Source organism: Vanacampus margaritifer, chromosome 15, assembly GCF_051991255.1.
Source record: "Vanacampus margaritifer isolate UIUO_Vmar chromosome 15, RoL_Vmar_1.0, whole genome shotgun sequence".
Lineage (NCBI taxonomy): Eukaryota > Metazoa > Chordata > Actinopteri > Syngnathiformes > Syngnathidae > Vanacampus > Vanacampus margaritifer.
In genome coordinates this window covers 4,082,235-4,105,954 of record NC_135446.1, presented here as the reverse complement: position 1 = coordinate 4,105,954, position 23,720 = coordinate 4,082,235, and the positions used below count along the sequence as shown (strand labels likewise).

General features: G+C 43.4%; 1 protein-coding gene across 1 annotated transcript; it reads left to right on the top strand.

Moving 5' to 3' along the window:
• Positions 1 to 220: 220 nt before the first annotated feature.
• Positions 221 to 23,644, top strand: utp20 (UTP20 small subunit processome component). Its single transcript, XM_077543373.1, has 60 exons — positions 221 to 411; positions 703 to 783; positions 861 to 927; positions 999 to 1,131; positions 1,213 to 1,401; positions 2,110 to 2,191; positions 2,276 to 2,413; positions 2,580 to 2,735; positions 3,138 to 3,290; positions 3,373 to 3,507; positions 3,646 to 3,723; positions 3,788 to 3,966; positions 4,132 to 4,275; positions 4,580 to 4,668; positions 4,758 to 4,863; positions 4,957 to 5,107; positions 5,182 to 5,244; positions 5,329 to 5,496; positions 6,963 to 7,039; positions 7,156 to 7,235; positions 7,319 to 7,574; positions 7,635 to 7,793; positions 8,091 to 8,181; positions 8,268 to 8,353; positions 8,696 to 8,821; positions 8,912 to 9,078; positions 9,680 to 9,888; positions 10,019 to 10,162; positions 10,229 to 10,308; positions 10,390 to 10,622; positions 12,732 to 12,876; positions 12,973 to 13,060; positions 13,135 to 13,278; positions 13,391 to 13,444; positions 13,526 to 13,678; positions 13,765 to 13,920; positions 14,125 to 14,265; positions 14,340 to 14,477; positions 14,553 to 14,692; positions 14,768 to 14,850; positions 15,034 to 15,335; positions 15,410 to 15,549; positions 15,638 to 15,794; positions 16,575 to 16,673; positions 16,751 to 16,918; positions 16,988 to 17,154; positions 17,217 to 17,364; positions 17,600 to 17,716; positions 17,786 to 17,956; positions 18,022 to 18,153; positions 19,450 to 19,560; positions 19,638 to 19,787; positions 19,852 to 20,034; positions 20,109 to 20,240; positions 20,459 to 20,591; positions 20,672 to 20,856; positions 21,941 to 22,285; positions 22,642 to 22,768; positions 22,832 to 22,977; positions 23,383 to 23,644. The coding sequence occupies exons 1-60, from the start codon at positions 361 to 363 to the stop codon at positions 23,536 to 23,538; spliced, it is 8,382 nt and encodes a 2,793-aa protein (XP_077399499.1). The 5' UTR covers positions 221 to 360; the 3' UTR covers positions 23,539 to 23,644.
• Positions 23,645 to 23,720: the final 76 nt, after the last annotated feature.

Here is a 23,720-nt window from a genome sequence, read left to right as displayed (position 1 = left end):
TTATATACAAATATGCGAGTGTACTCCTATTTAATGTTAGAGTCGAACGTCTATTTACTTGTAGAAACTTTGGGGACTTGTAGAGACTGTGCAAACAAACCCGGAAGCACAGTGGAGTGCGCTGGTAACGAAAACGGAAGTAAACGGCAGTGAACCATCCTGATATGTTCACACTTCGCGGATGATTTTTTTTCCCATGATGCCTTGTATTCATCATGGCTGCACCGTTCCGTCCGCCATGCGTGTAAACACTCGTGATTTTAGCAAACAGAATTAACGAAGGGAAGTGTTATATGACTAATTTTGAACGCGCTGCGTCTTTTGACTACATTTGACTTGAAGACTAGCTACAAAGCCAAGATGAAGATCAAGTCCAAGTCTGCGTATCACAAATCTGAGAACACCTACCGGGTAAGGACACTAAATGGTGCAGTATTTTTTATAAACACGTAAAAAAAAACAAAAGTCTGTAGTACATTTTAAAACCGCTCTTTTAGATCTAAAATATAATCCTATACAAGCTAATTGGCCGTCACATGCGAACTAGCCCTTAATAGACCTCTTGTTGACGTACATTTTATTTATTTATTTTAACAAAACCTGATAACGTGCGTGGGATGGTTTCATCAATTGACCAAGGAGCAAGAACTGTAGACATTTTTCAGAACATATTTCTTATTGTATTCTAAACATTTCTTGCAGTTCCTCACTTTTGCTGAGAGGCTTTCTAATGTAAACATTAATGTCATACACCGGATTGACAGAACTGGATCTTATGCAGAGGTATGTATATACTTCATATCATTTATGTAGTTTGTTTTTGAGGTAACTCTGACTGATAACGTCTTTTTGGAATACAGGAAGTTGAAACCTATTTCTTTGAAAGCCTGACAAAATGGAAAGATCTCAACTTGACGGAAAACTTCAGTATGTTTGAAGCAGAACTTTTGCTCTATTGTTTATAATGTAGTACTAATTTACCAACTCTTCTTTTTCAGCTACATTTTTTAGGGAGGTCTCCAACAAGTGTCAGTCGTTCAACATGCTGGTTTTCCATCAAAAGTCTATCGTGGAGAGCCTGAAAACACACCTGGCAGTCCCGAGTAGTCTGGCCTACCAACCTTTGCTAGAGTAATTTTAGTTATAGTATCATATGACTGAGGTGCTGCTTTTGTTTGTCAAAGCCTAATCCGCCTGATAATTCATTTCCAGCCTGGTGGTGCAGTTGGCTCGAGACCTGCAAACTGACTTCTACCCTCACTTCCCGGACTTGTTCACGCTGATTACCGCTATGCTGGACACCAAGGACGCAGAAGTACTGGAGTGGGCATTTACATGCCTCTCCTACCTGTACAAGTACTTGTGGAGGCTCATGGTGAAAGACATGCACAACATCTACAGGTGAATTTCAAAATTTTTGATCAAACTATTCATTTTTCGTGGCGCTTGTCCTCACTCATAGCTGACTCGCTGACTTTGGGCAAGAATAATCAAGCCCAGAACTTCTTGCTTGTGAGGCAAATATGTTAATTAACCACGCATTTTGGGTTTATATTTGTTAAGTTGTTGTATTCCATGGAGTTGTTGTGGCGACCGTGGCTCAGGGTGTAGAGACAGTTGTTCAGTAACCCAAAGGTCGGCTGTTCAATCCTCGCTCTCACCAAGTCATGTGTTGTCGTGTCCTTGGGCAAGGCACTTCACACACATTGCCCCCAGTGCTACTCATGCTGCTGTATGAAAGGTTCGAATGTTTGGTGGTGGTCGGAGGGGCCGTAGGCGCACACTGGCAGCCACGCTTCCGTCAGCCTGCCCCAGGGCAGCTGTGACCGCTTAAGTATCTTACCGCTACCACAGTGTGAATGTGTGAATGTGTGAGTGCATGAATAATGTATCTATTTTATTGTAAAGCGTCTTTAGGGGTCTAGAAAAGTGCTATATAAATCTGATGCATTGTTATTATTATCTCATGATAGAAGCATCCACACACTCCTCGAGATGAAAAGTAGTAGACACTGACCTTTCCTATCAGAAGATTGTTGTGTATTAAGTGTAATGGGATAAAGAGTGGGATTATCGGTGTATTTTAATACCTAGCTTTCCTCCTGTCAGCTTGTACAGCATGCTTTTAGAGCACAAGAAGGAGCACATCCGCAAGTTTGCAGCAGAGAGCTTTGCATTTCTGATGCGAAAGGTAGGTCTTGAATCTTTTTTTTTTTTTAGGTTTTGATACAATTTAAGTAAGTATACGAGTCTTAAGTGTTGTCGTGCCCCATAGGTTCCGGATTTGGATGCCGTGCTGTCTCTTGTGTTTTCCGATTTGGAGCAGAACCCTGACAAGGCGGAAGGAGCCGGCCAACTGCTGTTTGAGATGTGCAAAGGCGTCCGGCACATGTTTCACTCCTGTGCTGCAACCGTAAGAGTCTCTTGACGTTTTCATTTTTAAATGACATAAAAGTGTTTTGTTTTTTGTTTTTTTTTGCTTATGGAAGTATGAGCGATGTCATGGTGAAAAGGGCCTATTATGCTTTTACTTTATCCTTTATCATACTGACATGTGTCTGAACATTTTCTTTCACTAGGCGCTCCCTACTGCTCTGCGGAAGATGGGACCTACAACCAATCAAGGTGCCCTTTTACCATGGGACATGGTACGGGATGCACTGGATCACACAGCCCAGGCTGCTGCCAATCATGTGGACAAAGAACACTTCTTAGTTTTTTGGGAGTCCCTACAGGTAAGAAGGCTTTACTGGTTTTAGCTGTATTGTTGGCCAGCACTAAACTGAGTGAAGCAGTACTTAAAGGCAGAATCCGACATGAATACTGCAGTATACTATATAGTACACTCCGTTAAACCAGGTCATTTTTTTACGTCCATGGGTCGCCACCCTTTTTTAAAAACTGAGAGCTACATCCTAATTACTAATTAATGCAAATGGCTGCCAGTTTAATTCACACTTGTTAGCTAACAAATTTGCTCAAATTACATTCAGTAATTTTATTGTTTTATGTTAATAATTACTGATTATCATTTAAGTGAAGACACTGTGAGGGTTAGTGGTGCTTGCAGCTGCCCCGTTGGTGACACTTGTTTAGAGGAATAGCAGCTGTAATCTACTGTATGTTGTAATCCCCAGGCTGCTGTAGATGAGCTTTTCAGTGTTTTGGAGGCCAAGACAGAAGAGGCTGGACCCGCAACAGAGCAGCTCCAAAGGCTGCTGTTTGTCCTCCACACTTTGGTGTCTCACAAGGATGGAGCTAAGATCACAAAGCCAGAGGCCGTTTGCCAGGTACAAGGAGAGCACTGTCTTTATCTTGTTTAAGTGTCGTTCAAGTCCAAATTTTCTATCAAGCGTCGTCTTGTCTCGTCAGACCGCATTGTGCCTTGTTCAGAGCTCGAAGCTTTCCGCACCCTGTTCGCGGCTCCTCCTCCAAATCATCTCCTCCTTACTCCTTGGAGAGAACATTATACTCCCTAATGCTCTCATCCACGAGATAGTCCACAAGGTAAGCCTGACAGATTTTTTTGCCAATGCGGTGCAATTTGACGTTCGAATGCGCCAATTTACGAGTACATTGCGCTTAGTCCAATGGGACCAATGAAAGCTGTTAAGTTGATTTATCATGTCACAAATCCTCCCGCAGGTGTTCGGCAGCTCATTGGGAGAAGATCTCATCCTTGAGTTCACCAAGGAGATGTTCACCATGAAGCAGTTTGAGCAGGTGAGTTGACACTGCATTGTTTTTTGAGTATCTCGCAATAACGCCACTCTCTTGCTTCCTCCAGCTTTTCCTGCCCTCCCTTCTGCGCTTCACCGCCGGCTCGTTTGCCAGCGGCGATCCCGTGTCCCACCACCGAGCCCTGGAGGTGCTGGTCAACCTGATCTTCGCCAAAGCCCCGCCACCCACCGACGGCGCCATGGCATTTGAGACCTACCCACTGCTCTTCACAGGACAGACCACTGGGTGAGCTGCACTCATCATTTACAATAGTGCCTTGACTTGGGAGTTGAATTAGTGTTGTGACCGTACTCGTAATGCACTTTCAAGCCATGTCTAAATCTAAATTTTTTGCTTTGGCGCCATCTCGTGGATGTTAAAGGAATTATTCAATGTTTTTTCTCTCAACAGCGTGTTCAGTAACCAAGGGGAGCCAGAGCAGCGAGCAGTGCCTGAGCTGGTGCTGTCACTCATTAAACTTCCTGTGCAGCAGAACGGGCCCATTGCAGATCTGTCACTTCCTTGGAGCGCACTGGTGCTGCTGCCGCATCTCAGGTAACACATTGCACCAGTCCTTCTCAAATAGTGTGACCTCAAGCAACTTTTTTGGGGGGGGTGTACTACAATAAAGTGTAATTGCACATCCACTACAGCAGGTGGCAGTGGCGCTCGCGCTGTCAAAGTGCGCAAGGAGTATTAGTTCCTCTGCAGAGGTGTACTTACAATAATTTTACTGACAAATGATGCTCTTTATAATCGCAATATATTTTTTTCTTTCCCCCGACCCCACCACCCCCTCCAGAATTATGCTACCTTTGACAAAAATACAGTATGTTAATTTTTGGTTTTTGTTTTGCAGGCCTCTTGTTCTAGCTAATGTCTTCCCTGCAGTCACTGCCTTTTTAAACCAGCTACTGTGTGAAATTGAGATGGAAAAACTAGGAGAAGGTATTCAGCCCCCCGTCCCCCACATGTAGTTCAGCAGTAAAATAAAGGGATTGCAATGTTGTGAACTTTTGCTGTTTCTGTCAACCCAGCTGGTCTGTTTGTTGCCACACAAGCCCTAAGTTGCCTTCTCACGCTGAACGGATCTGCTCAGATGCTGTCTCTAGTCCCCGTGGACAAAATCACCGTCATGTTACGGTATTTGTGACAAAATAATCCTAAAGAGTTACGCCACATTAAGGTGTAGGCCTTCAATAACCATCCTTGTATGTTGTATGTGTGTTCCTTTAGGAGGTTCCCCAGAGAGCTGTCAGCCCTGCTTTTAGGAGACCTCTATTACACCCGCCTGTCCTTGAGTGGTGCTTCAGAGCACCTATCCCATGATGCACTTTTTCACATTTATCCAATCCTGCAAGGCAACCTGTCCTCTAACATTTCCAAGGTGAATCTTCAGACTTCTTTTGTTGGATCATATTATTTGCTTTTACTATAATGACATCATTTACTGTTTTATAGATGCGTCTGCTGACCCTGAGGATCTTTTCGCACTTTGAGCCAAAGCTTCCTGTCCCAGAGGAGGTATAACGCTCCCATTTATTTTTTTAGTTTTTATGACAAGTAGACATAGATGATAACACATCCAATGGCTCTTCTTTTGTCCAGCCTGACGAGAGCTTGGAGGTACAGCCGGTGTTCGCCATGTGCCTGCAGGCAGAGCTGGTGCCCGCCTCCCTTCAGGACTACCGGGAAAAGCTGCTGCACCTGCGCAAGCTGCGGCATGACCTAGTGCAGCGCAGCTTGCCACAGGGGCCCCCTGGCACCTTTCAGCAGGTACGGATTAGGGATGCTCAGACCCGATACGTGGACTGGGTATCGGCCCAGATATTGGTGGTGGTGGTGGTGGTGGGGGGGGGGTGTCGTATCTGTTATCTGTTAAAGTTCCCGTCTCCAATGACGAGGAGAAACGGGAAATGTTCAGGTAAATAATATTTCTCCTTTGCTGCGTTGGCGCAGCCAATGTCTGTCAAAATTGCACTGGGGGAACATTGGAAGGCATTTGGCAGGAAGGCGGGCCAGCTAGCGGAAGCCGTTCGGCAGCAAGAAGCCGCCTCCTTGCCACCGGCTCGCTGCCTCGCCGCTGTCGGGGGACTAGTGGTCCCCTGACGTGGTCCCTAAATGGTGATTATCTATTTTCTTAAACTGAAGAGCAAAAAAGCATGTAGCCTATCAATATTTCTTTACGTGCAGACATGAAAGACAGTGTAGACAGAAGCAAGTGGCGCAGGAGCCTTGGACACATCAAACTCATTTTGTAAACAGAAGCGCTTTTGGAATTGGGGCGAACCTTGGCCACATTATGCACAGTTGAAACATTAACACTGCTTGAATGTAAGAAAATAAAAGTGTACCGTTACTTAAGTAATGATTACATACATTCAATACATGTATTGAAAATATTGAATGAAAATCATACTCCAATAAATGTTAAAAAAAATATTCAAAAAACATCTGAAAGCATTTGAGTATTTTTTGGGGGAAATATATTGAATATTATTGGGGGAACTAGTGCAAAAACAATCTAGTATGGATCGGATCGGTATCGGCAAATACTGAACCCAAGGTACCGGTATCGAATCGGTAATGAAAATAGTGGATGGGAGCATCCCTAGTACGGATGACATCTAATTCACCAGTAATATTCCAACCATTTTGTCGACATTTTCTGATTTCATTACATTGGTCAGAAAATCACTAGAGTAGAATAGTTTATTGTCTGTGTTTGCCAAACAGGCTCAGATTTCACTTGATTTTCACTTCATTTGGCAGAAAATTGAGATGAGGTCATCGTTATTTTAGTATATACAATATTTTTGGCACACTGTTTTCTTGGTTGTTTGTTCTAGCGGTGGGGAAACGATGCTAGAGATAGAGACCTTTATGTCCTCAAAAAAGTACCCTCATCTTCTTCACCTTCTCAGCTGTTCTCACTGGAGGCCCTCATTTTCCCATAGTCTTAACTTTCTCACCTAATTTTTAAAAACTAATCACATTTTTTAAATAGGCCACATTTGATCTTTCACTTACCGTATATCTCTGCATTGATCCCAAACCAAGGCCAACTGCGTGTAATGCGGGAATTAATAAAGGCCTCTTTATAACATCTACTGTGTTTAGTCTATTTTTCTGTCCTTAATGTGCAAAAATCCATGTTTAAAATAATGACATGGTTTTCAAAATCCGCCCCGTTGAGAATAACAATCTTAAATTGTCGGCGTTTGACACTTTTTCTCTTCCAGGTGCCTCTGCGTTACCTCTTAGCAATGCTGTTTGTCAACTTCAGGCCATTGTGGGATGTCATTATTGAGCTACTTGGGTCAGTATCAAGTTTGTATACATAAATCTAGAGGTATGGTGCTGTCTATTGTAAAAATGGCAAACAAGCTGTGAACTATTTGCACAAAATCAACATTTAATCTGTGTTTTTTGCAGGAGCCATGCCAAGGGAATGGACAATAAAGACTTCTGGATGGTGTACCATGAACATCTGGAGAAGGTGGCAGTATTGGCTGGTATGTTTCGGGAATCTGGTGTTGGACTTTAGCTCCCGTCACCAAGTGTTCTTCACCTCTTCTTTCAATCATCCATGTCCTAGAAAAAGAGTTGCAGGAGATTAGTAATGATGACGAAGTGACAGACATGGATGTCCAGGCGGGGCCAGGTTGCGACGTCATTGAAAGTGGCGAATTGGGGGTGCTGTTCCTGCAGCAGCTCAAGTCTAGCTTGGAGCCCAACGAGAGGACGGACTTCTCCAACTTCCGTGGCCTGATGTGGCGCTCCATGGCCCAGTTTCCAGACAGGGTGGAGTCCCGTAGCCGGGAGCTAAGCCCCCTGCTGCTTCGGTTCATCAGGTGAGTGTTCAGTGGACCCACCTTAATTCAACTCAAACTCACGTTCTGTCTTGTTAACAGGAACGAGTTTTACCCAGCTGACCTGCTGGTGGCACCGACTCAGGACCTGAGGAAAAAGAGTGACACGGTTCTAGAGGAGGAGGAGGAGCAGGATGAAGCAGAAGAGGAGGAGAAGGGCAAACGGCAGATGAAAGCGCCACCACGAAGAGCGGCTGTAAAGTAATGATGCTTGTGTGAAATAATTATACATTTGAATAATACTGAAATTGCATGACTTACAGCTCTCAATGTTGTGAAAAAAAATGCATCAAAATGATCAATATTTTAAAAATGTATGCATTTTATCATAAAATATATAATACTAATATACATGAAATAACAAATGTTAACCAACACAACGATTTAAGATGATGCTGACTGTTTCATTAATATCTTGAGGTGGTTCTACATAAGTCAATCTAAAAATGGTGACTTCAGTTATATTTTACAATTAATGACATGTTTTTTCCCCTCCAGACAGCTTATCAGCCACCTAAACGTTTTTGCCAAATTCACCAACCCTCGCTCGGTTTACATGGAGAGCAGCCTGCGAGAGCTCTACAACCAAGTAATCCTAAAAGTTACTCAAGTGTCACATTTAATGGACGCGTGCTGTTTTTTTACACTAATGTCCTCTTGTCTTTACCTTGTCAGCTCCTCTGCCATCAGGACCAGGAAATCCAGCGAGTGGCCCTCCAGTGTATTCTTACATACAAAGACCCTTACATAGTCCCATACAAGTAAGCGAAGTTCAAGGTGGACACACACAGCATTCCTAGTCAAACATCTTTCTTTCCTTCAATGGAGCCCTTTGTGAATATCTTGTAATGGAAGACAAGGAATGTTCAGATACAGCTGCTGTTAGCCATCACGTAGTCGTAGTCACAGGAAGTTTGAATTACAACTTGTTTGCTTGACTGATTTGGATGATAGACAGAGGCTCAACTTTTGACCCATAATTAGACCTTACCGAACATCTACAAGACATGACATGTTTTTAAGTCATGTGTATTCTATGCAGGATAACTTTCATTCATCTGAATAATGCTTGACATTTCATAAATGAGTGTGTTTTGTTTTAGGGACAATCTGGAGAAGCTGTTGGATGACAAGCATTTCAAAGAAGAAATTGTCCATTTTAACATCTCGGAGGAGACAGGAGTTGTGGATGCATCACATAGAGCTGGACTCATTCCCTTACTCATGAGGTATCATTTTGATGTGCAATCGTACTTTGGTTTTGTGCCTTACTTAATTACAGTAGCTCACATTTCCATCTGTGTGTTTTCATCACAAAGGATCCTGTTTGGCCGTCTACGCAGTAAAGGCAGCAGTCGCTTCCAGAGCAAGGCCAGCGCCGCCACACGCTCTTCCATCATCCTGCGCTTCCTGGCTAGTTGCCAGGAGGTGGAGCTGGGAATTTTCATCGATCTACTGCTGGAGCCCGTCTGCCATCACAGCAACGGTGACCCAGCTTGAATTTATTATTATTATTATTATTATTATTACTTCTTGTCTTAATCCAGTCACAAAGGCAAAATTCCCCCCAAAAAAGAATTGCAGATTCAGATTGAAACGTAACGTCGTAGCCATTCCCCAAATAGAATGTGGTTGTGACCCGTGACCTCATGTATTAAACGACCAGCCATTGTAAGGTTTATGCCACACATTAATCAAAAATGAACATCATTGATCATTATCAGTCATTTTTTTTGTTTCTGTAATGTTCAAAATGAAAATAACATAAAATTGTAGCCCTTATTCGGGTTCAAAATGGATAAAGCAATTGATGAAGCTGTATTGTTTTTTATGTGAATGCAAACCTGCAAATTCTAAGACGTCATATTTAACCATTATTTTCCTTAACTATATTAGAAAATAAACTAAATTGGAAATGTGTTATTTTAATATGAGTCTGCCATTGCACTGTTCCACCTCAAGGAATAGAATAACACAAGTTTTGGGCCATTTTTCAGTCTCAGCGTTCGCTCGGTTTAAAAAGGATGTCCAAAAAACATCTCAAGTTCCATAGAGTGAAAGCAAATTCTCTTCCTTTGTCTCTTCAGGCTCCTGTCGGGAAGCGGTGCAACGAGCATTGGCCGAGACGGACGTGGGTGCCGTGCTTCCGCTGGGTCGCCAGCACAGCCTCCTCAACATCATCAACGTGGTCATCCAGAAGCTTGGTCATCTCATTGAAGTCCACCTGCCCAAAGTGCTGCAGATCCTTCTGTGCGTCACCGCTTCTGTGTCCGCCGTGCTGGAGATCAGGGAACAGGTAGTCCATCTCCTCCAATGAGAACTGGATGAAGGTTCTCGTATATCATTGGCCTTTTTTTTGGGTGGTTTATTGCCGCTTGACCTGATCCACAGAAGGACAGTACTGTATCTCCATTTTTCATCTATAGCTGAGGCCTGGTTGCATCAGTCCTCTGAAGAACCTGAGGCGTCTCGGCATCCTGAGGATCCAGGACTTTTTCGAGAACTTCGACACTTTCAGCTTCAGCCCTGACCAACTGGACGGCGTCTTCATGGCTGTTGTGTGGCCTCAGGTGTGTGCTGCAAACACATCGTTGCTTTCAGATGAGTGGACTGACTTGTGATTTCACTTTTGTCAGGTGCATCGCCTCCCAACTGAGAGTCCATACTCTCCCACACCACTACTGAAGCTCATCCATGTGTGGTGCAAACATGCCAGGTTCTGCTCATGTCATACTTCCATCATTGTTCATATCCCACTTACAGTTCCTAAATCCAATTGTTCCGGGTTATGTCGCAGGTACTTCCCGCTTCTGTTCAAACAGCGGCCGGACCACCCTGAGTGCAACATTCTCCTGAATGTGTTCGCTCTCCTCGCCGCCAAGAACATCTCGCCCGCCACCATTGCCGTTGTCATGGACGTAGCCGAGTCCTTGACGACCACGCAGGACTTTGTCGCCACGGAGATGGAAGCAGAGCTGTGCGTGGGTGGCAGTGTGTTCCCGCAGCCTGCGGAAGGCTTGCTCGCTGCAGGTTAGAGGACCACTTTTATTTTCTTTATGGCTTGTGTAGCCCAGTGTTTGCAAACCTGCTCTTGCCAAAATGAAATGCAGAATAAATTGATTAAATGAGAAGTGATTGGGAGCATACTGTTGCAAAATCCCAAGTGCCTGTAAATAGAATACAGTGAACCCCCGCTATGCCGGATGACACCAACCAAGTAAGTAAAAATTCACAATTAATTTATGCCATAAAAATGGGTTTTCAATTGCGTATAATATATAGATGCCATAAGATGGCAGCTAAGTGCCTAAAATGGAGAGGTTACATACATGTTATATAAACAACTGTTTTCACTAGTCAGATTATTCGACACAAACAAACCATTTTATGTGACATCACACTTGGGCAAACAAATATGCGCCTCTAGCACATTACACAGATGATATAAGTAATTAAACTTGGCCTTTTGGCATTTACACTAATAAAGGTTAGAGAATACGGGCAAATTGTAACATCAAAGTATACTTCACAGGCTGTGCCACAGTACATCTATTGCTTTGGCAAGTGATTTTTCTGTGAATAACGGAAGATAGATTAAAAAATAAATAAATAAAAATTTTGCAGTACCAAACAGCAAGTATGTATGTGTTCAATGTTGGGCTGGGCGATTTTGCCTAAAAATAAAATCAAAAAAAAAATTGGGGCAAAAAATTCGATTCACAATTTTTTCCCCGATTTTATACTATTATCATTATTATTATTATTGCTTTTAAAATATTTTACATAAACCAAGAACTTAAAAAGTTTTGATTTGATTTTATCAGTTAATTAAAGTAACCATATTTCTTCTCTTGGAATCAATGTGCAAAACTTCTACCTTGAATCAGACAAATACTTCTGGAAATGTAAATCTGCGTTGATAAAGTAGAAAAGTAAACCTTTCTTTTTTTGCCAACTTTGTTTTCGAAGCTGAACAGTGTCCCTCAATATGACACAAATAAACATCACATTTTGGCTTTAATATAGGAACCAAGGTCTGAGCTTGTCATCCCCTCCAACTGTCTGCTGATATTACAAGTACAAGTACTGTTATGTAAATTGAAGTGGCTGTTTTTCCTTTCCTTTTAGCATTATTTGATTGGCCAGTCCCCGGAGTAGGATAGTCTTGGCCTGCCCTAAATCGGCTTTTTTATCGTGATTAGTCCGCTTCACCAAGTTCACCCCCTTCTATAGATCTCCTTTCACTCTATTAATTTGTTTTGTCACTGAAAATAGGCTGTTATCAGCATTACAAGCCCACTATACTACATTTCACAAGGATTTTATGTCGCAGACGACGCAGAGACTTATTAGCGTCTCGGGCACGGCGAGTGAAAATAAGCTTGTCTTTCATACCGGTAGTGCTTGCAAGGCGAGTCCGTCTTGACGAGATAGCGTACATTTTGTTATTCACATAAGCTTGTAAATGTCTATAAGCAATCAGGATAAAATAATCAATTTATAGCAGGCTAAAAATGTCCTCGCTCCGGCGATTGACCAATATTGGAGCCGTTCAGAGCAAAAATATTGCTAGCATTTGAGTTTCCAGTCACGGCAAAATAACCACTGCCTAAACAAATGGCATGAGGCAACTTGAGCAATATACTTGCAGCTAGGTAGCAGTAGCACATACCTGGGTTCTCCCGTTTTCAGCAAGTGGTAAAATCGAGTCTTCCTCACTGTATACATCGGTGCCATATCATTAGCGAGGTGCAACGTGTCCGCTTTGGTAATTGCTCTTATTGTGCCCCTTTCTTGTCATACGTGCGTCCTTGTGTAAATGACTCCTCCACGGTAACATAGTAAACAGTTTTTTTGTTTGCGGCAGTTTGTTTACTGTCGTTGAGTTCCTCCCGTATAGAGTGTGTGAGGACGCGACTGGCACAGCTAACGCTCATGGGGGCAAAAGCCGTGGGCACGGCGCAACGAAAGGGGGAAAAAAACATCAATGTTATTATTTTTTTAATTGTTCACAACAAAACACTTGAATTAATTCAAAAAATGTATTTATCGCCCAGCCCTAGGTCAATGTAACATTGTAGAATTAGACTCAAGAAGAAAAAAATGTCTTCTAGCTTGAACATGTACACATTTTTTTAGACTCATTGACGCAGGGCTCCAGACTGTTACTGCCTCACATCACTACAATGCTGCACTACCTTAGCGGTGTGGTCCGCAACACCGATAGGCTCAAGAAGAAGAAATTCTGCCCGCAGGTGTCCAAGGAACTCAACATCCTCTCCAAGCAAGTTATTCCCTCATTATTTCCTCTCTCGTACACAGAGAGTCTGATTATTTATTTGGCCTTTTGTTGTTGTTTTTGTTTGGATTAATCTGCCAGGATCAGTCGGTTTGTTCGCGACAAAGAACATAGTTCGACACTCATAAGGCTCTTACTGCCTTATCTGTTAAAAGGCAAAAACTCTGAGGTAAGGCTTTTTGTTAAATATTTCACAAGTTATTTTTTAATAGTCTGTGAATGACTTGACTGCATTTATTTCAGGAGGCACAACTGGACATCCTGGCCACCATACAGAACCTGCTGCAGCAGTGCGTGCAGCCCTCGGCCTTCCTGCAGCCGCTCAGCAAACTCTTCTCTGTCATTCACGGCAAGTTACCCAGGAAGGCCCTCACCAGTGTCTTTCAGGTACATAATGGTGGTGATACTTTGAGCGCCAAGTATTTTTTAGCTGTTACTTACTTGGTGAATGTAAAAAGTTTGAGAACCACTACTTGATTTTTTTTCATCTTACTTTTAGACGTTGTCAGACATGGATCCTTCACTTGTGTACATCACTGACATTGCCACAAAGGTAGCCCTCATTTTTTGATTTTTTCCTTGTAAATGAAATTTATTTCTCTCATGCCTGACCCCTGTAACCACTCTTCTCCAGCTCAACGCCTTCGACAGTCGCCATTTGGACGAGGTTTACTTTGACGTCCGCCTGACAGCTTTCCAAGACGCCACCAGGCGTATCAGAGAGATGGAGTCCCTTGACCTTGACTACATCGACACCATCATACACAACTGCTTCCACACTTATGAGGTGACATTATGTGGAAAGCTTAGCACAGAGCGGATTGATCATTTTTACCGTTGTTACACTTGTGTTTTATTTATGAATCCCTACAGATTGGGGACATGTCGCTGGGTGACAACGCCACCTTGTGCCTGTCAGCAATAATCGTCCAGCTGGTGGCGGTCGGTGCCGGAGAGCAGGTCTATAAATACGTCATCCAGCATACCATCTTGGATGCCATACACAAGGGTCTCCGGAGCAAGACGGAGGTATTGTCATGTTGATGCGCTGATGATTTGTAATCAAGCTATAAATATAGTACTGCATACATATTGACTGTTTGAAAATGAATGGAGTGAGGCACAATAGTAAAAGCGACGGTCATTTGGCTGCTTTCATATAAGAATATTGGAACAGTAAGACCCAAACTTGTGAAGGTTAATATACTAAAAGTCCCCTGTCTTCGCTGTTAGAGTGTGCAGCACGAATACACCAATGTACTCGCATGCCTGGTGAAGACTTTCCCCTCAAAGAAAGAGTTTCGAGACATGGTGCAGCTCACCAACTACAATGACCCCGAGTCCGACTTCTTTGAGCACATGAAGCACATCCAGGTATGGAAACTTCTCATCGGTCTTCCCTCCTCGAATATTTCACATTTAATAATTTTTTGTGCATCTTCCATTAGATTCACCGTCGGGGTCGAGCCCTCAGGAAGTTAGCCAAGCAGCTAACGGAGGGCACCGTGGTGTTGTCGCCACGTTCGTTGCAGAATTACATCATGCCATACGCCTTGACGGTCCTGACGGACAAGAGCATGCTACAGGTGATTTTCACGTTTGTATTCTTGTTGATACATTTAATTTTACATATTCCTAATTTTCCTGATGGCACACCGCAGCGCGAGAACATGACAACAGCGTGTGTGGAGATTGTGGGCGCCGTGTGTCGCCGGCTGACCTGGTCCAAGTATCTGTACTACTTGAAGCATTTCGTTCACATCCTGCAGACGTCGCAGTTGGAGCAGAAGCTGGCTGTGAGGTGGGTAGGCACGCAACAAACTCCATTTACCATTCCGTTTGACCTCTCATTTTGTCATCTTCTTGTAACCTCCAGTTTACTCGTCAAAGTCCTTGAAGCGTTCCACTTTGACCGCGAGACTCTCACCGAAGAGATGGAAGCTGCTACAGCCAGAAAAGGTGAAATCTTTTAGGATTGTCGCGTAATGCTTTGCAATATTCTTACAATTTACAATCTGTTTAAAAATTGCTTTAAAAAAATACACTCACATGTGATTTGTTGAGCTTAAAGTGTGTGGGAGGATGTGAAATATTTGTGTGTATCCCATGAGATAAACAAGAGCTCACTGTATTTTTGTGAAGCTGCAAGCACTGTGATGGATGTCGAGGATGAAGCTGCAGCTGAACAATCAGAGGCAAGTAACGCTGAGGAAGCCATGGAGATCGACGGCGAACTTCCTCCGAAAGCTGCCGCTGATGAACGACAAGTTTCCTCTGTGAAAACGACCACCGCTAAAGTGAAGAAGCCAGCAGCTCCCAAGAACATGGCGGTTTCCTGCGGTCTGCCACAAAGCAAACAGGAGCTTGAGTTGCTAATCAGAAACATCCAGGAGAGCGTCACTAGCAGCGTGTTGCCTCGCCTTCATAAATGTCTCAATGCCAAGGTATGATTTGTATCCAACTACATGCAGATGTAAATGAATAAGAGGCACGCAAGTGTGTATTTGTGAATCTTTAGGTGAAACGTGACGATGAGCACAAGGCTGTGAAGTCAAAGGAAGCGAAGGAAGAAGAAGTGGCGCGCATCCCGATAGCCTTCGCCATGGTCAAACTCATGCAGACTCTTCCTTCACATGTCATGGAGGTCAACCTGCCTGGGTACACCATTTAGATTTGCGTTCTCTGCTTGAATGTGTCCTCTTCACAAAAAGGTCAACACGTCTTCTTCCTTCTGTTTGATGTCTAGGATCTTGATCAAGGTGTGTGTGATTCTGAGGAACCGATTCCAGGAGGTGCGCGATGTTGCGAGGGGAACGCTGGTGAAGATCATCGAGACACTGGGCTACCGCTACCTGTGGTACCTGCTGAAGGAGATGCAGGGTATCCTCGTCAAAGGCTACCAGGTATCATGGAGTTCATGTACAGTAGATGCTGCAGCAGTATGTGAGTCATGTCATATGTATTCATTCATTTAGGCTGGTTTGCTTTCCTAAAATTTGGTTAGTTCCGATCTCCAGTGACTCACACATCTCATTTAAATTATTGCTAATGATATAGCATTACCAAGGAATTATGTTGAATTAAGTTTAGGAGCTTCATTTAGTGCTTTGCTGCCATCTTGTAGCATCTGTGGGAATTTTTTACACTAATTATTTCAATAATTGGGAATATTGATTATAACTGATATAATTGGGAATCAGTTATTTTGATATTAAACTTATACAGTCAATCTAAATTAATTAGAATAAAATTAACCATAATCCAGTTTAAACATAGGATTTGTTAATTCTTATCTGCATAGGATTGTTCAGAATTCTGAATGTCTTCTTGAATGGCTGATTACAAAGTAAACAGCCATTCATAGTCCATTCTCTCTCTCTCTCTCTCTCTCTCTCTCTCTCTCTATCTCTCTCTCTCTCTCTAAATATATATATAAATATATATATATATATATATATATATATATATATATATATATATATATATATATTATAGATAAACATTTTTATATGTGTTTTTGTTTGTTTGTTTTTAAAATCTCATCTACAAATGAGCTGGCCCATCTGTCCATTTTAAAAATCAAATATTTCGCTTGAGCAGAAATTTTGGGCCACCCCTGGACTACATGCAACAAGAGCACCAACTGCATTGTCTCATCTTTTCTGTGTATGTTTGTCTTCCAGGTCCACGTTCTGACATTTACTGTGTACCAGCTGCTCTCGGCCCTCAGTCCATCTCTGAAAAGTGGCGATCTCGACCCATGCATGCGCATGCTCATCAGTGTAAGAATATGCCTTCAATCTCATTTTATTTGTGTATGATTGTGTTTTTATTGTTTGCTTTACATTGCTCCGGTCAGATCTTCAACAACGAGCTGTTCGGTGTCGTCGCTGAGGAAAAGGAGGTGAAAGGCATCGTCTCCAAGCTGATGGAGGCGCGACACAGCAAGAGCATGGACTCCTACCAGTTTCTGGCCCAGTTCTGCAGCAAAGAAAGCATCACTGCACTTGTTCTGCCTTTAAAAGAGGTGGGCAGTTGGATTTTGTTATTTTCACTTTTTGTGTTTGTTTATGTACAATTTCTCATGTAATTTCAGATCCTCGAGAACTCCAAGAGCCTCAAGGTGTGTAACCGTATCGCTGCTATTCTACGGCGACTGGTTCTGGGTCTGCTGGAAAATACAGGCATGAGCTCCTCTGATATCCTGCTGCTGAGCCACGGTCTCATCAGCGAGAGCTTGCCTCTTCTCACTAAGAAAGACAGGTACGAATGACAGCGAGTCAACATTTTACCTTGTTTATTTATATATTGATGTGTGTTTGTAGGGACAAGGCGTCAGCTCAGCCTCCACCGGACCCTCGACTGCCCCCTCCTAGCTGCTTACTCCTGCCACCAACTCCAAAGAGGGGCGGTGTTAAAGCTCTAGTTAGCCACCGGACCAACATGCACATTCTAGTGGATGCTGGTCTTAAGGTAGGGAGCTAGCACAGAAATATATTGCAATAGATTAAAAAAAAAAGCAGAATCTAACACTGTTTTATGTTCATGTACACGTTTGAATACTCGAGGTACCACTATACTTGGTGGTCCAGCATGAGATTTTTCTAATATAAAGTGTGTGCCTCATCTCAATAAACTCTAATGCAACCAAAACGTAGCAAATCATAGTTCACCTCTGGCAGCTTTCATAATAGCTCATTATCTACAGCTGCTCCATTTGAGTCTGAAGAAAGCCAAAGTGACATCGTCCATGGAATCAGCCCTTGAGATGTTGGACCCTTTTGTGCCGATGCTGCTTGAATGCCTCAACTCCATGCACGTCAAGGTGGGACCAACTCCAACGTGTCTTCCACATCTCATTAGCAACTTCCCCAATCCTTTTACCTCTCATCAGGTGATCACGGAAGCTCTGGTGGCGCTCACGTGGGTGCTGAAGTTCCCTCTGCCCGCCGTAACAATCAACGTTGGTCAACTGACCAAGCAGCTCTTTGTCCTGCTGAAGGATTACTCCAAGGCTGGAGCTGCCCGTGGGGAGAACTACCTCTTGGTCCAGAATTGCTTTAAGGTAGCAAATTGTTATGAATCGGAATGTTTTGTGCACTTATCATCATACTTGTTTTCTCTTTTTAGACCATCACCATCCTGGTGAAAAATGTGAAGAACAGCAAGATTTCCGAGCTCCAGCTGCAGGTCCTGCTGGGATACGCCGAGGAGGACATTTATGACCAGTCTCGGCGGGCGACTGCCTTCGGCCTCCTGAAGGTACACGTAAAAGTCAAGTATTTTCTGCTCTCACAATATTAGGGACACTTAAGCTTTCCACTGTGAATAGTGAAAATCCTTGTGCTATTGACGCTGCCTTAAAAGGTTTATTATTGCCTATAGATGCCACAAGATGGCGGCAAATCACTGCTTTTAGTCATAATAAAACTCCCAACTCACTATAACATAGTATTACTTTGGGACCATTTTGTGGCAACCGGGTGCAAGTGAACTACCGCCCAATTCACACTGACTGCGGAACCGACGTGGTGCATTTTCTGTACGGCATCCGCACGGACTGCAATTCACACCTCGTGCGTTGCGTGAGCTGTCCGTGTCCGGAAATCTGCACCCGCCAGACCACAACATCACGGGGGTTCGCGCTGGAGAGTTGAGTTCTTGCGATAACAACCACGTATATAGAGTCCTACTGGTAAACAATAGCCACACTTACCTGTTGTCACATCGATATGCTTTTGGACATTATTTCTGGGACTTCTACCTGTTAACATTGTGTCTATTTGAAATGCTGTATTGTATTGATGGTATTACAGCGCCCCCTATTGTCAAACGAGGGAAAGGTCGGGCATGCACAGTTGATTGTTAGTGGAGTTGGGAATGGCGGATGGCAAGCAGGTGTTTGACCACTCCGTGGAATAAAAGTTTGAAAATACTACAAACGTTGTTTAAGTACAAGTCACCATACCATGGCTCTTCTACCATCGGTAAGTACGTTTTGTGTTTAAATGGTGGTATTCTGTCATGTTTAATTTATTCTGAGCTTGTTTTTTGTCTTGAATGTCTGTCTCATGTCATGCTATGTAGTTAGCTAGCTTCCCTCCCCCCAAAAATGAGTTTGCAAACATATATACCGGATCTACCTTGATGCCGACGCTCGACTGCCTGGCCGACTCGTGTAATTTCTTCAGCTTCATGAAAATCCGCATGCGGCGTCTGGAAAAAAATATAACACTTGCGGAAACCTTCCGCAGCACCGCATCTCTTCCGCACCGCATACGCACCGCGCTGCAGCTGGTGTGAATTGACACGCAGACTTGAATGCTTTCTGTTCCTTGCGGCGGCCGTATGGAAAACGCGCGGCGGCCATTCCACAGTCAGTGTGAATTGGGCGTAGCACTGTTGTTTCGTAAGAATTAGACATGTTTGCAACATAATGCGATTAAAAAGCATGATGTTGTGGAACTTCAATTCTTTCATTGAAGAAGAAAAACATGAATATTACTCAAGCCATGACCCAGGAACACTTTCACTTGAAATTTCACAAACGTGTTGCAGGCAATTCTGTCCCGGAAGCTTATCGTTCCCGAGATGCAGCCGCTAATGGTGAAAGTGGCCAAACTGTCAATCAACGGGAGCAACTCCATGATCAGAGTCCACTGCAGACAGGTACTCATCAAAATGTGGAAAACGAGGCCACCATCCCTGCACCTTCATTGTTATTCAAACCTATGCGTGTATTTCAGATCTATGTAAAGTATTTGCTGGATTACCCTGTGGGGAAGAGGCTGCAGGAGCACTTGAACTTTATTGTGGCCCAGCTGGCGTATGAACATGACACGGGCAGGGAGTCTGCGCTAGAGATGCTCGCCTCCATCTTTCAGACTTTCCCTCAGGTACTGGACAATTCATCACATTAAAAGTGTTCACTTTTCAACATGCTGCATTTGGCTCTCTCAGATCTTACTGATTAAGTACAGCAACCTCTTCTTCGCTCCACTGGCCCTGGTGGTGGTTAACGACGACTCGGCGCTCTGTAAGAAAATGGCCGCCATGGCCATCAAAGCCCTCCTGGCTAAGCTGAGCGTCAACGAGCAGAACTCTCTGTTCTCCCTCGTCAGCGGTTGGCTGAATGAAGAGAAGGCACGTTAGCGCAAATTTTATTCTGGCCGTGTTTTGTAATATTTCAGTGTGTAATTGAGGCTGCTGTGTTGCAGGTGAGCCTGAGGCGTTTGGGCGCTCAGCTCTGTGGTTTGTTTGTGGAGGTCGAGGAGGAGAACTTTGCGAAGCGTCTCGACAACCTGCTGCCACTATTGGCGAAAGAGCTGAACCCCGACAACTACGAAGATGTAACATCTCAAATCTATTTGACGAAATTTCAAATTTGATATGGAACAGGCTTCTGTGTATACAAACTACTGCATGTGGCACCTGTACAAAAAAATTATAATTTTCACCATCCAATTTCAGTTTAAAAGCCTGACATTTAGGATATTATTATTGCTGTTAAAAATGTCAAACCAGGTCACACAGAGGCCTATTTTGATGACTTCGCTTGTCGTCTCAGATGAAGGAGGAGGAGGTGGAGCGAGCAGCGGACAGGCTCCTGTTCACTTACCTCACACTCATCACCAAATTGATCAAACACTGCGGCCTCCTAGAACTCACCAAACCTCCTGAGACACTTGCCAGTATTTGGGGTCAGGCACCCACTTCCCTTCTGTCACCAACACACACACACACACATACACCAATCACATTAACCTGTTGTCGTTTTTAGGCCACATCGAAGCCCATTTGCGCTACCCTCACTGCTGGGTGTGGCTGACCGCCTCGCAGCTTTTCGGCCAACTCTTTGCGGCCCACCAGGCAGAGGAGCTGGTGGCGGCGTGGAGAGCGGAGGGAGAGGTGGAATCACAGCCGCAGGTGGCCGCCGCTTTCATCACGAACAAACTGGACAAAAAGGTAAAGTGGGGAGTAAGTCTAAGGCTGCGTTCACACTGCAGGTCTTAATGCTGAATTCCGATTTTTTGATGAAATCCGATTTTTTTGAGTAAGCGTTCACATTACCTATTATTCACGACCTCGGTCAGTCTGATGTGTGGACGTAATGCGTCCCCAAAGTGACCCGCATGCGCAGAAGAAGATACGTCGCTCACAACGCTGTGTTTGCGGAAGTAAATACGTATGGTCCAGCGTCCCAGTTGTATGTTTCAATTATCTGTAAGCTTCATTTGTAAATAAATAAATAAGATCCAGCGTGTCAGGGCCACGAACTTTTATTAGTCCATTGTCGGGGCTCATATTTTTCCCATCTCATATCTACAGAGGAGTGATGCAGGAGGAGGTAGAAATAATATTTTGTGAAAATGGGGCGAGCCTGTTCCAGCGCCTCTTCTCACGGAGACCTCTCCTTTTTTTTCTCCCCAACGATGACGTCATGTCATTGCAGCGTGTAATAAATGAGCCGTCTGCGTTGCGAAATTACTAATCTCACCACCACAAATGTCATCTTTATACTTCAAATCAAATATAAATTCACAACTTCATGCCGATCCATGTACGTGACGTCTCCCGAGCTGTGCGGACCTCGCAGGTGCGTCAAGCATAAATCAATCAAGCTTATAATGCCCGCGCGGAGCGCATATTGGACTTTTGATGACGTTGAGGTTGGATATATGCGACCTGACCGTTCAGACTGCGGTCGCATTGCAAACATTCAGATACATATCCGATCTAGGACCACATATGAAAGTGACCCAGGTCGGATATGAAAAAATCGGAATTGAGCCAATCACACTGATAAAAAAAAAAAAAAAAAAAGAAGTCAGATACAGGTCGCATTTGGGCAAAACAAATCCGATCTGGGTCGCATTTGCCTGCAGTGTGAACGTAGCCTAAGTGAAGTAGTCATAAAAGTTAAGATCAAGTCCAGTCTTTAACAAATTTAATCCAAGCAAGTACAAAAATTGTCTACATTTAAGTCTGACTCAGATCTCTGAAGTTGTCATGATCTCTCATAACATACTGTTGTCATCCTTTTCGGCAGATGAAAGAGCTGGCGTTATCCTTCTGCTATCAGCTGCAGTCCAAATTCTTGGATATGGCATCTGGAGAACAAGTAATCAAAAACCTCCTCTTCGTGGGCAAGGTCATCTACCTCCTTTCCCCCGAGTCGGACTTTGCCTCCCCTGAGGAGGAAAAGGAGGATGCAAAAGAGGAGGATGAGGAGGAGCAGAAAAGAGATGAGAATGTCGAGGAGGATGGTAAAAATGAGGAGGACGACGAGGATGACGTTAAGGACAACAAACCTCTATCGCTTCTGTGGCTGATAAAGAAGCTGTCGCTGATGGCCAAAAGAGAGGCGGCACACAATCCTAAAATTCCCCTCAAGGTACCAAAGAGGCGCATCTGGAAGTCCATTTTAATGCACTTACCTTTTAGGTACCACATAAAGTTGAGTAGAGTAAAATACATCCAATCTTGAGGGGACAAAATTCTACACGGCTCCCACAGGGTGAGGGAAGAAGTGGAGTTTTACAATACGAATTGTTGTCCAGCTATTTTGAAACATCTACACTATCTAACTTGCGGTGGGGGGTGCGGGAGTTTAACGGGAAACGGGGGAATTTACTTTTCTAACACCCAGTAGTAACATTTACAAATTTCCAAAGCAAAAAGAAGATACGCTTTAGAGCAGAGGTGGGCCTTGCTGACTTATTGTAATATCCCCATCACTGTTATTTACAGAGAACCTGTGTGTTTAAATTCCTCGGAGCGATTGCAATAGATCTCGGCAAGGAGCGACTCGGCCCCTATCTGACCACCATCATCACTCCACTATATAGAGAACTGGAGAGCACCTATGCAGAACAAGGTAAGCCACACATTTTCTTAATCCCTTCCTGGAGAGAGCACTCACCCACAGTGTTGTCACCAGACTCGACACTGAAGAACCTGGCGCAAGAGCTGATTGAGCTGATGAAGAAGCAAATGGGACTGGAGAAATTTTCGCTGGCGTTCTCAGCGGTTCAGAAGCAGTTTGCAGTGAGACGGGCCGCGCGCAAGCGACAACGAGCCATGCAGGTACACACATCGTAGGTTTAGTTTAGCGTAAAATAGATTTTTTTTTTCTTTACCTTCAAACAATGACATTCAAATATTTTTTTAAATGTTTAGGAAATGTCCTTTTAAACACTCAATGTATTTTAATGACACATTTTAAATGATGAATATGTTAATGGTTTCTTTACATTTACTATTTGACAACACTGTTAATGAATAAAAGGTGCTGCTTCCTAACTAAAATTACCTGAAAATGTAAACAAAATCATACCCACTTCACTTATATGGCAATTTGCGTTCAAATGTCAGGTTTTTCTTAAAAAATAATAATTCCACTATTAATATTTTTTCTTTTTTTTTAATAATTCTTTAAAATCCACTATGACCCGAGTCAAACCCTCTTTTAAATGTTATTTTGTCTTCCAGGCGGTGACGAACCCTGACATCGCCGCTAAGAAAAAACTCAAGAAGTACCTCAATAAAATTGAGGCCAAAAAGCGCAAGATCGAGTTTCTTCGGCCTGGGTATAAAGCCAAGAAGCACCGTAGCCACGCACTCAAAGACCTGGCCATGGTGCAGTGAATAGAATTTTGTCAATGGGTCAAGATTTTCCTGATGCTGATTTTTTTTCGTTTTTGTATGTATAGCATTTTATTAATGATCCCTATTAAAAAAGTGTTTTGACAAATGTTACAATCACCATAATTCTTTACTGACCATCATTGTCACTGTACAAGCAGATATAAATATGCAACCATTCAATT